At 37.9% G+C, this 14,565-nt stretch overlaps 1 protein-coding gene across 1 annotated transcript; it reads right to left on the minus strand.

Annotated features, from left to right (window-relative positions):
• Positions 1–546: 546 nt before the first annotated feature.
• LOC140140958 (dnaJ-like protein 60) lies at positions 547–14,314 on the minus strand. The gene is made up of 7 exons (XM_072162724.1): positions 14,206–14,314; positions 10,319–10,427; positions 8,293–8,386; positions 6,023–6,216; positions 4,912–5,073; positions 3,421–3,507; positions 547–767 (listed from the first exon to the last, which is right to left on the minus strand). The coding sequence occupies exons 2-7, from the start codon at positions 10,417–10,419 to the stop codon at positions 611–613; spliced, it is 795 nt and encodes a 264-aa protein (XP_072018825.1). The 5' UTR covers positions 10,420–10,427; positions 14,206–14,314; the 3' UTR covers positions 547–610.
• Positions 14,315–14,565: the final 251 nt, after the last annotated feature.

The following is a 14,565-nucleotide window of genomic DNA, read 5'->3' on the forward strand; positions in this document are numbered from 1 at the left end:
ACATGTTCAGGGGCCACAAACACATTTGAGGTTTTCCCTGCCCAATGACGTTATACACAAAGAGTAACAACTCAAAATTTGCTTGCATGTAATGCTATGATAAATCCGCTACTTTGGTTTGTCACTCATGGAGGACAAATGGTGTACCTCTGGCGTTTTTCAGCCAGAACCCAAAATCAAATGATAAATTGTGTTACATGCAGAATGCAAATAATGCACTTTGAAAAGAACTTTGTTCGGCGTATAGCAAAATTATCCGGAGATACACTAATAACCCTCCATTAACGATGAGCAAACATGGTGGAGTCGGTACTCTTTGGTTCTACCTCGTTGGTTTTAACAGTTAACACACTTTGATTTCACCAAGCTGTATGAATAAAAAAAACCACAGGGAACCAGCAATTATGTGTATGCCGTATGGATACCACCATCGGGGTGCTGCGATGCTTACAGCATGTTCTTTAGCACCCCACACATACAATCAGTGCACCTTCCCATGCGACATACACCAAAAGAAATTCCATGATACATGATGACACCGTAATACTACTATCATTTCCAGCTATCATTTACCAATATCACTTATTCCCTGCCTACACTTTAATCAACTTCATCTTTGCACTGGATAGGAATAGTATGTGTTGTATCTAAACTTCTTGGCTGTCTCATCTAGATCCTCTACTCCCTCTGAGGCTGCTCGTTTATGATTGGTTTCCATTAAATTCACTACGTTGCTAGTCAAACCTTGTTTTTCTAGATTTTTAAGCCTGTAAACAAACAATCAAATAGACAAACAAAAACATGCATTAAGGGCAGAGTAATGGAAGACACATTCGTTCACGCCCGAATTTGAGATTTCTTGATATTTATCAACACTAAGATGTATTCTTTCACTTGAAACTGATAAAATACAACTTGCTAATATTTACTCGTATATTTGCTTGATTTGTTTCACTCTTTTCAACTCTAAAAAGTCACGTGGCTCAAGACAGCTTAGTAAATTGGCGGGAAATAATGAGTCAGAAATGCGCGAATGCGAAATATTGTGATTACGCGTGATTCATGAGCGTGGCGTGACGCTGGCGCAACTCTGCGCGTATGTCCAACGAGTCTAGGCGCATTCGGTATGTTATTCACGCCAGCAAATGTGGTGTAAACAAAACAAACATTTGCAGTCAAAATGCCACTTAGATTTTTTAATTATTTTGAATTTTGGCGCACTGAAAGCAGACATTAAAGATTTATTGGTGCAAAAAGATGCATATTTAGACTATGCACCAGTTACAGCTTTTACAAGCGTGAAAGTCTTACCGTTTTAAAATATAAGGACGTTTTGTGCATAATTTTGACATTTTTTTACAAAAACGTCGATTTCTCAGAGTTCACTTTTGACAATATTGCACGATTTTTGTGACAAGGTAACTCGAAAAATATGCAAGCAAAAGGTCAAGTTTTTGCACTATCGTTTAGAGTACATCAAAGCCTAGGGAAGGTTTTCTCATTTTTTCAAAATATTTGTTTTAAACAAAAATATACACCATTTTGTGCAATTTTTAGCTTAATAGAGTGACAAAATTGCTTTTTTCACATGTTTTTTCAATAGTTGGAAAAAAAAAATAAAAAACCTTCCCTAAGTTCATGTCTCTTCTTTATGAAAAGCTAACTGATTTTTTTTTACTCGAACAGATTTTTTTCTAAGTTGTCACAAAAAATTGGGGTAAAAAGTGAATTTTTGTGATTTTTTCAAAACTCGAGATTTTTGAACAAATCTGACGTCACCATAGGATTCCTTGACTCATTTCCTTTCCAAAAATGTATAGTTTTATATACTTTTGACATACAATTCAGAAATAATGATGCTCGAAAAGGTCCATGTTCTCTCCCATTACACTGGCCTTAATTCAGTCGATAGAATGTATAAGATGCACTTAGACAGTTAACACCTTCCAAAATTACTGTAATCTTATGTTCAATTTATATGTTCAATTTATATGTTTAGCAAAAATAACGGACACTAAAACCATTTTCCTTCTATGTTTTTTTTCTGGCAGCAACAACAAGATTTAAGGCAAATTTGACAACTAAAATGTCACTATATGACACCAATTTTGATTTCCTCTTCCTATATGTGATTATCCATATCAAAACGATGCACTTGTCGGCTGCTACATGTGCCTTATTTCACATAATAGCTAGGAATAAATACCAGACTCATCTCAAGTGGATGTCACTTCTAATCATCCCCAAGTGAGTGACATGGTTATGGAATGTTCTCTGTATTAATAAGCCATGTGACTTGGGGATGATTTGAAGTGACCTCCTCTTAAAATGAGTCTGGTATTTATTCCCAATTATGTGAAATGAGACACATGTAGCAGCCGACAAGAGAATCGTTTTGATATGGATGTACACATATATTATGACAATCCAATAAAGCTGATTTCCCATGGCACTGCACAAAGGGCTATAGTCTATAGTCATGAGCTGCATTGGCTTAGCGTGGTTTCTTGTGTTAACATATGCGGCATGTTGATCGCACACGTAAAAGTATGTACACACACTAATGCTAAGCTATCGCAGAACTTCAAAGCTAGTGCTAGTGCCAGTGACGCAAGGTAGATATATAGACTATATACAGAGTCTACAACTGGCCTCCACACTCATGTATCCATGGGTAGGCATGGATTTCAACAAACTTTGAGAACACCCCCTTTTACATCTCATTTTATGAAGTTTTCAGGGAAGAAACACAGCTTTTGTAACAATTTCATGAATGTTAATATTGCCCTTGTCGCTACAATGCAAAAAATATTTCTAATATACCCATTTCTGACAGAAACTCACAGGCTACGTAAACGGCACGGACACTGACATTTTATACATCGTATAAACAGGACTGTCAACTCTCACGCATTGGGTCACTTTCTCACGGTCTCACGCCAAGGTAGTATGATCTCACGCCTAGGTAGTAAATCTCACGCAAAAAGCTGGAAAATGAGTAAAATCTCACGCATCGTCATGAATAATTTGTTGCTCCTACCCCCCCGCTTTTCACATTCCCGAGCGCCGTGGCTCAAATAATCATGGTACAAAATGAACATTGGAGTCGGCAAATCCCGGTACGCCTCTGTCTCACGCCAAGCAATGCCAAAAGTTGACAGCCCTGTATAAATGATGTGATGTGCGTTGAATGGAACAAAGAAACTACAACGATTTATGCATATGGAGACATAAATGAATAATGAAACTATGATTATTAATGCATGTGATTCATATAAAATGAAGAAACACCTTTATAAAATTTTGCGACCAGATGGTTTGAAAAAAGACCCCTTTTTTGGTTTTTTGTGAGCCGTGTTTCTTCACAAAACCCCATCATTTTGCAAAATTTCTGCCAACCTCTTTGCTATGTATACTTACTTCATATTTCTGTCTAATTCCTGTAGAACCATTGATATTTGTCGGTCCCTTACATCAAGTTGGTTTCTTCTATAATCACTTATTGCACTACAGGGAGAAAACAAAAGGAACATAATTAAGTCAACAAATATTAAAGCTATATGCCTCCAAAATTAAAACAAATGGGCAACACTAGTAAAATTCAAAATATTCTACCCATTTTAAATGTTAAGGCCCCCCTTGGAGATCAGTACCAGTTACTGAAGGGGCTACCCTGGTTAAAGAAAGAATAAATAAACAACAAGCCTCTTTTTTAAAACATCATTTTATACCGATAGGCCCTTTAATACTATCCAACTTCTGAAGTTGAGCGCCCCTCCCTGCCTCTGGGGACTTACTCTTTGGATGGTATACAAATATTAACTGCCTATAGTATGAGTGTGTTGGTCAAAATATTATCATGGAATGTTCGAACAATAGGCTACATCTTTTACTGATGTATCAGTTATGACAAATAATAGTTGTTTTAAATCACTCATACTGTAGAAATTCAGTAACATTTTGAAATTTTTTTCAAATTTTACAACAAAACATTAAATGTTATCCTAATTTAACTGCGACAACACATATGCAAACCGGCTATTGAGCAGTCATTATCAAGCACATAGTTTTATTAAAACAAACTCATAGTGACCATAACAATGAATAAAAACATCCGTCTCTCAACATGCGATATTCAAAATTCCCGGTGCCGAAATTGTCGAGTGCAATGACGTCCCTATAACACAATGAAGGCTGACGACAATTGAGCACAAATAACCATTACGTTATTGCACTTAGACAATTTCGGCCATATCGTATGTTGAGAACAGATTGTTTTTATTCGCTTTTATGGTCACTATGACTTTATTTTAAATAAAATCATGTGATTCATGCTTGATAATTATTTTTATAACGATAAGGCATAATGTTACTTAATACCGGAGACTCCTTTTCAAAAAAATTTAAAAACGGCCCTAGATATTTTTATCTAGTTTTTAAAAATTAATTAAAGATTTTTTTGGCCTAAGAACTTACATTTAACAAAAAAGAAGTGGGCCAAAAAAAAAAGTTTTTTGGGATTTTGGGCCAAAAATTAGCATTTTGTCCCAAATTTGACCTCACAGATGAATTTATCAAGTCTTTGCCATTCTTAATAATTATGTATACTTATATATACTTTAGACCAACAATTTAGCAGTTATGGGGCCCAAACATTTCCATAATTCAAGGGTTAAGACCAACCTTAATGTTGCCTTTTCCCACACAATTCTACTTTACCCATTGGGCTATTCCAGTTGACATCCATAAACCCCTTTTGGAAAACATGACCTTAATCTTCCACACAGGGAGTGTGAATTTCAAATAGAGTTACATGAATGGGTGACTGCATTTGAAATCTAGTTTCTTAGATTATCTCCCATAGGGGTGTGTATGGATTTTAACTGGATTAGGCCATTAAATAATACTCACAATACAAATATAAATTGCGCCAAGCCCCCTACTGCTGCAAAGATTAATAGTCCAAATATTAATGTCATATTAGGTATTTTTGGTATGCCTCTGATGCCATAGAATGAGTTTGGATCCCTTGGTTGTTTGTATTTGTCCTCATCAAACACATGGGCTTTAAACCTGCAAAAAAAAATTTCATTAAAATCGACTCTTATGAATAAGATGTATTGTTGGAGAAATAAGTAAGCAGTGAGTAAATTCGGTGAGTATTCGAGAAGAATCTCCTGAACTGATTTGGGCGAATCTTAAGAGATTATCGCAGATGTTTTGAGCCTACAAATAAATGGGGTAAAATCTAAAGATTCTTGGAATAAAATGCTGTTACTAAAATCCATGTGGATTATTGCAAGGTGAAAGAAATCCTACTCCTGTAGTTTAAGCAGTATATTAAGCTCAATTGATAAAGCGTTCTACTATGATGCGAGAGAATCAAAAATTGTTTACAGTTCAGACACTAAACGGGACAAAGCCAGGTAAAATGGGACAGTTGGCAGGTATGATAACCCCTCATTGTAAAGTGTTGATGTTCTGTATTACTTTCATGACAGCCACTAAGCTAACCCAAGATATCACCTTTACATGTAGTTAAGGAGGTACTACACCCCTGGCCAATTTTTTGCCTATTTTTGCATTTTTCTCACAAATTATAGCGCATTGGTGACAAGCAAGATATGTATATTATAGGGGCAAGGACTACAACTACTGTACTGAAAATTCAGCAACTCAAAGCAAGTAGTTATTGATTTATTGATCAAATATCGGTTTTCCCTAATTTTTGACTGTAACTCCACAACTGTTGTCTGTGCTGAAATGAAATTTCCAGTGCAGTAGTTGTAGTCCTTGCCCCTATAATATTCATATCTTACTTGTCCCCAATGCGCTATAATTTTTGAGAAAATGCAAAAATAGGCACAAAATTGGGCAGGAGTGTAGTACCCCCTTAAGGTTCTACATTTGTTATTGATCAAAAAATACATTTATTGAAATATTGTAAATGGCAGCTATTACATTCTTCCACACTTACGATGGTCTTACACTCCACCCACAAATTATAGTATACAGGACTTACCAGTCAACTTCTTCATCATCTCCAAATGGGTTTGTAGTTGTGGCTGTATACCTCACATTGGCCCCACCGATTATTGGTGAAATTAAAGTTCTATCATAAATCTGTCTGGATAGAGGCTTTCCCAATATTTCATAAGCTTTACCAATCTCTACAAACTTTTCATGACAGGTGACATCCACTCTATCTGGGTGATGCTGTGTGAACATAAAAACACATTACATTATAATTCATATGTACATGTAGTGGTTAAATGGGCATTTTGTACTCCACAGCCTCGTCCTCCCATGTTTTTAAAAAAGTTTCAGATTTTTATAACATCAGAAACCTCTGGGTCCCATTTCACTAAACTTTTAACCCTTCGTAACTCAAGTAACCATTCGTAAAGTTACGAATACCCTAGACTAGACGTAACTTTAGTAAATCCCTATTACTTACGAAGGGTACCGTTCGTAAGTAAGTTTAGTGAAATAGACAAGTCATGAGTTACGAACGATTTCGTAAAGTTGAGTGAAATGGACCCCTGGCTACATAATGTTTAGTGTAAAAAAATTTCTTGCAGATTTGTTATTTGTTCAGCAAAAATATCAACAAATTTGTGTTTATTACGTAATCATGCGCAACTCGCAAAATCATAATCAACTGAAATTTTGGGAATAAGCTTTTTTGTGGATATCTATTGAAACATACCATAAATTGAAGCAGCCACTGTGCCCTCAAGGGCGAGTGGATGGTGACTGGATGCCCCGGTACCCCAGGTCAACATAAAAAGTGGTAACCATGTGTGTTCTAAATTCCGCGGAAAAGGGTATTTTGTTGACTGAAATCGCGGACCGCCAAATCGCGAAAAAAGGGGGGTATTCTGAGCATTGACTCCGCGAAATTTAAAAAAAAAAGGGTATTTCACAGGTTCGTTCGATCGATGTCTTCAGCCCGAGTCTTCAGCCTCCATCCTCTGGCATTTCATTGATTCCGCCCTCAATCGTCACAGCGAGAGCGCCAGAAGGCAGCTTTTTTACTATTGGCACGGCGGTTTCCCGATATAGTTGTCTAGTGGGTGTTGCAATGTATGCTCCCGCACGCTTTGAAGAGAGCTGAATGAGCGACGCGAACATCGATGGTGTACAGATGTAACCGTTTTGGCTGCCGTATACACTTTTCCATGTGGTGAATTGAAAACATTGCCGGAAACATTGACAGTGATTGGAGCGAATTCTACGACCGACCGAAAGTGATATTTTTCCTTGGTTTTTAATTCTGTTCGAATTCTGATGCATGTAAGTTTTATTTTGTATCGTTGTTTCTCTTCCCCTGTTGCACTTGAAGTTTGGCGTGCGCCGGTTCGTTCGTGAAGTAAATAAATCAAAGTAATGTTCATACTTGCACATTTTGTACTTAATATATTAAAATATTTGGAGTCATTGAAAAGGGGTGTCTGGAAATCTTCTCATTGAAAACCTTGAAAAAGGGGGTATTTTTTACCCTGATTTTGTCAGTGATTTGGCAAAAAAAGGGGGTAAAATCAATGAAAAATCAGTGAAAAGGGGGGTTTTGAAAAAAGGAAGAACACACATGGTTACCACTTTTTATGTTGACCTGGGGTACCGGGCTGGATGCATGGGGCTACTCCCACTGAAATCCATACACTCCCTATTGAAGACAAGACCTTACTCTTCCACACAGGGAGAGTAGATTTCAAATGGAGTCACACATTCAGGTAACCCCATTTTTCTTAGGATAGAAACTTATGAATTGCAGTCAAGTTAGCTCAATCGATAAGGCATTTGACTATAGTGTGAGAGGTTGCTGGTTCGAACCCTGGCGGTTACGCTTGTGTGAAAAAATTGAGTAGCTTGAAATTCCCCTGGACAAGGAACTTACTGCTAATTGTCTCGTTGTAACCTGTATGAAACTCAGGGAGCTGATCCTGGCTGCAAAGTTCAATTGCAGAATGTCTAGGGTAGGATGTGCTCTTCTAAGCAGACAAGTCCCCGAGTTGTTAAATGGTTTATGGAATGATGTGGGCCATAGTGGTCAGCAACAACCTATAAAGTGTGCTGAGGCTTGTGGATCAACGTCTAGGCGTTGTGCCTGTGTGTACTGTGTAAATGCACCATAAATCATTGCGCTTTTTTTAATGGGTGTTGACCATGATTGTTTAAAAATTGTCCACAAATTGTGTACACTTTTAAAAATTGAGTGGTGAGCCAGTCCCTTTGAGAATTGAGATATGTTAACTTTGCGTCAATTATTTTATTAAATTATATACATACCACTTTAGATAATTCAAAATAGGCTGCTTTAATTTCTGTTTGGCTGGAAGACCTTTTCACTCCTAAAACATCGTAGTAACTTCTTTGATATAGTCTGCAAAGCAAAAGATAATCTAATAAGTCCAACTGTTAAAACAATTTGAGACATCAACTGGGCTATTCCAGTAGAGATTGATAGTCCATAAGGAAAACATGACTTTAATCTTCTACACAGGGAGTGTGAATTTCAAATGGGGTTACCTGAATGGGTGACTCCATTTGCTATCTATTATATTCCCTGTATGGGGGATTAAGGTCATGTCTTCCATATAGGAGGTGTATGGATTTCTTCTAGAATACCCCATTAATTCAGCATGTTTATGCAGTACACTTATTCAGAGTAGGAACAAGCACCAAAACAATCATCAAGAAGTGTTTAGCAATCAACATTATTACACTAAATTGTTGAGGTGGACAATTAGAAATGACATTTGATCAAACTCCTGTAGAGATTGTACAATGCTAGTAATATATTTAGCAATTCAGTCAAGGCCATGTGTCTTGAACTCACCGCCCAAATAAGGTGGAGGCGTTGCGCTTTTCTGTATCTCTCTGTAATAAATTTACTGTAACTTTACAACCATGCAAGCCACACCTTTGGTTGTGGTATCATTTTAAAGCTTAAACTCCCTTTTCAGTGCTGTGCAAAATTCATGATATCAAGTTGTAAGATACTGGAGAAGTGTCATTTTATATTGTGAGTATTGAGGGTGGAGGAGGAGGCGGAAGCGGAGGTGCGGAAGCGGCCCTGTACAAACCCTATGGAAGGCACTATATTGCACTTGGTTTTTAAAATTGCTAACACTTCAGAAGTATGAGGTCCCTGTCCATGCAACTTGGACATAAGAGTCCATGAGTGAAGAGGTATTAGCTAAGCTATGTTTTAGGTCACACATGGGGTGAAAGGTCACATGTCAAAGGTCATTTGAGGTCATTTACCAAAGCAGTAAGTAAATCTATATTATACCCTACCCCTATACAAGTATACATTTTCTGAAGGGAAATGTCATGGGGAGTTCAAATATGATGAGAAATCAAAGGTAGGGGTAGAGGTTAAAAAAATGTGACTTGAAAGATAAAAAATGAAAAAGTAAATTTTTAGCTGATATTTTCAGTCTGGACAACTTTACCCTACTTCCTATAGTTTTTTCAATGCCATATTTGGATTCCTCATGCAATTTCCTTTCAGGAAATGTATACTTTTGATAGCGTGAGGTGCATATGTAAAATGTTATGTTGATTTCAAGCTCGAAAGATGTAAATATGCTCAAAAAGGCTGCGCAACGCAAAATGGGCGAGCTCAAGACACGTAGCCTCAAAGCTTTAGTCTGGTTCACTGTAAGTTCGGTAGTCTGCTTTCATATTTTCCTCTTTAAATCACACTATTTTACAGTAAAAGAATAGAAATAATGGTTCCAGCCTTGATCCTTTACACACAAATGTATCCTCCACATTATGTATTTAAAAACAGATGAGCCTTCAGCTGCACCTCACCAATTTTGTTTACATTTTGACTGCCTCTGTCACATTATTTGGATTTAAAGGGTACGCTTGCTTATTGCTTATGTCGACTCTTGTAGTCGGACTCCCATAATGGCTCTCCAAACTGCTCTGTCTAGCATACAATTTTTGATGTCTGTGCCTGTTATTAAAATCCTGTATCATCAGCCAACATCTTGATATATCCTTCTTGGGTGGACCTCTTGTTCGCTTTCCATGTTTGGGCTGCCACATAAGAAGCTGCTTCCTCTTCGCTTCTTGCACAGTGCCCTGCAAACTTTAATCTTCTAATCCTAAGCCCTCAGAGATTGGTAACAGATTCCCATATAGTTCTTTGTTGGTGGTGGTGTGAGTTTGCCATGAGATGTCTAGTGCCTTCAGCAAGAGACGGGTATAGCAGCCATCCATATAGCTTTTCTCATTTTGGTTGGACATTATTGTCCATGTTTCAGCGTCATACGACATTACCCTTTATTTCATAACCTACCTAAAATATGAAGCTTGTGTTGAGATGGATTTCTTCAATTCTGGACTTAGGTAGCGTTTACATCTGCTACAAATGGCCAACATTCTCTGATTTCCAATCATCCTCAGAGCTGAGTTAGGTAAGACAAAATTATACGCATATAGTACATGTAAGGTAGCCCTAACAATTAGAAATTTAATCAGTACGCTTGGGCGTTAGTCGCGACTATTAGCCGCAACTATTTCTGACCAGTGCAAATCGTTAAGTGTGTATTTCCCATTGACATCCAAAATGGCGTAAGCCAGTCCTATACATAGGCACGGCGTATAGGACTGGTAAGTGAGTCTAGTACCGTACATCACTATATACCACTTTGGGTTTTTTTTTTGTTCCAAACAAATGAATTTCATGAGCCTAATGCACATGCATGATGCAAGGTCCAATTTATTTTAAAATACATGCATTTCAAGAGCTTCGCGCAGACACCCCCTCCCACACCCACATCCTTAAGCATTTCATGCCATGGAGCAGGCTTTATATACATGTATGGATGCCCCCCCATTTACCATGATTACGGTACAAATCTTCCGGAGCGCTCTGATACCTTCATAGTCATAGACAGGCTGCAAAATAACCGAAGACACCGAAGGCTTGGTGCCCCTACCAGTTGCCTTGATGCTCAATTAATTGCTGCTATCAGAGGGCTGACAGTAAGTTTCGCTGATCCCTCCTTCTTTTTTCCTATGTCGATTTAACACACGATTCCCACTGTTGTTTTGGTTCCACTTTAGTAACTTCACTGTAAGTGTAAGTAGTGGGGATTATGCACTTTTCAGTTTGTTTGGTAACTAATGATGTCTTTTGCCAATATTATGTTTAAAGTTGTAATTTTGTGTTTTTGATTGCAAAGATTGGATATTTTTATTCCCAATTCAAATTCTGAATCCTTCGCAAGGGTGCAGAATTCTTAATTTTGTTTCAACCGAGTCTTAAATTAGCAAGCACAATAAAGTTGGTACGGTACCATTTTTATATACATTGATGAAATTTTAAAGATTTTTTTTCAAATATTTGAGCTGACCTGCACAAATCGTTTAAAAACTTAAGTGTGTATTTCCCATTGACATCCAAAATGGCGTAAGCCAGTCCTTAATATACATAGGCACGGCGTACATATAAAGTTATTTTGTTATTACTTCCGTGGTCCGGGTACGCGCTGGTGAATTGCGATCATGTAGAAGTGACAAGGTCGCCTACTACCAGGGCCGCGACACTCCGGCACTTGTTGGAAGACATGAAGTACAGCAGACAGTTACATGTACAATGTGATTTTCTCATTTATAATTAGGATTACGTCATTGCCAGAATGCCAGAGCTTGTTTCATTTGTTCATTAGAATGATTGACAGCGGTGGGCGGACTTATACTCTAAAAATGTGATTCTCTAATAAATTATAGGTCACTAGGTCAATTCGGACCGTCTCTTCCTCAGATCTCTATGTAGGACTCTATGGTATCTTCTCATTACACGTTCGTAGTAAGACTTGGCCGGCGACGGCGCTTGCGAATTGCATGTCTTCAACTGCTGTATAGCATGGTATAGGCAGTTTGTACAGAGTGTCGCTTCTCTATCTCTTTTTCTCGGCTACTACTACGTGCCGCGCTGAAGACCAATGGGTCAACCGGCTTGTTGTCAAGTGCGTTGATCAGCCAATGATCAGCGTGATTCACTGATTGTATGTATGTATGTATATCTGAAACTCCCGGAGGAACTCGGCAGGGGGCTTGCCATCACGCCAAGCTGACACAAGGTCAATTTCTACAAACATTTTTACGCCTGTTTGGAAACATCATAGCCTGATGGATCATTTTTAGGACGGTACAATGATTACTCTTGGGTCTATTGAGTGGAGGCAATGGCCCAGAGGGGTTCGAACCCACAACCTTGCGATCATGAGTCCAATGCTCTAACCACCGTGCCACACGACCCTTGTTTATTTCTTCTGTGTGTACGCTCGTCTATGCTTGGCGCACGGCTCGGATCACGGAAGTAATAAAAAATTAACTTTAGGACTGGCAAGCGAGTCTATTTAAGGTTACACGAAGAAACGTATAAAAAACGTATAAAAGACGTATAAAGTTGTTCTCTAAAACCGTGTTTTCTCAGCAATCAAATATCGCAGTGAGTCAAATGTTGGTGCATGGATGTATCTTAACATAATTTGTGTGTGTTTATACAAATTTTTAGAATCCGTTTGAAAATCCTTCGTTTAAATCATTTTTACGCACCATGTTCACAAGATCAAAAACACGTTCCATGCAGTTTTTTTCAAATATTCGCTCCGTATAAAACCACGCCATGTGATTGTTTTCTCCTTTTTTGTATTGTACTACAAATCGACCAAAGAAATAATGTTGCCATGGGGAAGAACCAAATACAGTACCGATTACATTTTATTAGCCCGTTTTTGGGAACAATTTTCGAGAATCTTGTACCACAAAACACTGTTATGTTACATTATCGATATCTGGATTGTGGAACGTTAATTTTGATTTCTAACTGCCTACATTATTTCTCAAAAGTATGTCGATTCCTTTACCATTTGAATTTCACTCCAAATTTAAGCTACTTTTGCAAAAATCGAGGTTTTTCGCCATCGATACCTCCGACATTTACAGCGGTGATGAGATTGTTTATCATAAGAGCCTGGTATGCACTATTCCACAATAGTCAGTTTGAGATCAATTGATTGCACAGGTCACTCAGTAGCTCAATCGGTTAGCGCGCAGGCACGTTCGACTTTATAATACTACAGTTTTGAGCTGGAAAACTTTGGTACGTGTTCGAGTCCCTATGTGGTCCATTCCATCTATTTTATTTTATTTTTTTCTCACCTCTTTCTTTTTTTCTTGTTCGTTTCTTTTCTTTCTGACAGCAGCGATTGATTGTTTTTGCCGGTTTTTTTTCATTATATAATTCAGGAATTTTTAGGCTATAGGAGCCTACTGGTCTATAGGCGCGGCCTATGAATATATTTTTACAAATTAGATTAACAAAATATTGGTTGTTGGTTTTGTTACTGTTGTTGTAGTTATTGTTGTAGGCCTATATATTGCATAATCAGGGTATAAATAGGCATACTAGGCATATTATAGCCTATAGAAGCATTGATTTATTTCACGACAGATATCATCCAGGATAATTTTAAAAATTGAAAATTTAGAAAATCCAAAGGAAAATTGCCGAAAACGGCTGCCCACAATCACCCCCCACCCATCAGCCCATATGGTCCTATCATGGTCGCCCTTCCCTATCCCTGCAACATATAGGATGACTCACGAGCAGCGGTTTGTCCGTGGCCCTAGTTCAGATTGATACACTATTGTACGCGTGAGTTCATTCTTTTCTGCATGGCTGTTTCCATTATTAACTTACGCCCCTCTGGAATCAAGCCTTGAAAATCAATTGTATTTAACCTTAAACTGTAACTTTACATGTTTAAGTAACCTTACAAATGCAGCCATAACTCATGCTGTGATAACAACAACAAACGTGACAGGGCAGGCCGTTTATTACCCGGTGTCTTCACGTCTTCGTTCAAAACATGGTTAAATTCATTCTGGGACATATCCTGAGGATGCAGGAAGATGAACCATGCAGAAGATATGCTCTCTACACCCCATTACATGGTAAAAGAAGACCTGGAAGGCAAAGAACATCCTACTTGTCTTATGTGCAAAAACTGTTGGGGATTTCGACAACTTTCTACTGCCAGATGCCATTGCCACTTTGGCTTCAGATCGTAGTACATGGAGAAACTTTGTAGTCGCCTGCTTCGCAGCCGAATGAAATGAAAAATGAAATGAATATGGGCTGTATACGTCTATTCACAAAATATTCAGACTTACCTTAAGTTTTACTCCAGCCAAAACCCCGGGCCAAAACTCGATGAAATTGTTATTTTTCTGCACAAAACCATCCAGGGTACTGTCACAGCTGTGAAGATGATTTTATGCTCGATCCCTGAGCGATGAGCGATTGATTATTAGCCAATGAGATAGTGCGCTTTTGTTGTGTTGGAAAAAGCAACGCTACTTCATTGGTCAAGTACCAATCGTCATCGCTTAGCGATTTGGTATGAACTAAGAACGAACCGGTGTTTTGTAATCAATCAAGTTTTTAGTGATGGGCGATGCTAGATTATTTCTGTAGTACATCAGATAAAGACATAATATTGGTACTTACTGACAAGAGCATAAAAAATATAA

The sequence above is a fragment of the Amphiura filiformis genome, chromosome 19 (genome assembly GCF_039555335.1).
Source record: "Amphiura filiformis chromosome 19, Afil_fr2py, whole genome shotgun sequence".
In the NCBI taxonomy this organism is placed as follows: Eukaryota; Metazoa; Echinodermata; class Ophiuroidea; order Amphilepidida; family Amphiuridae; genus Amphiura; species Amphiura filiformis.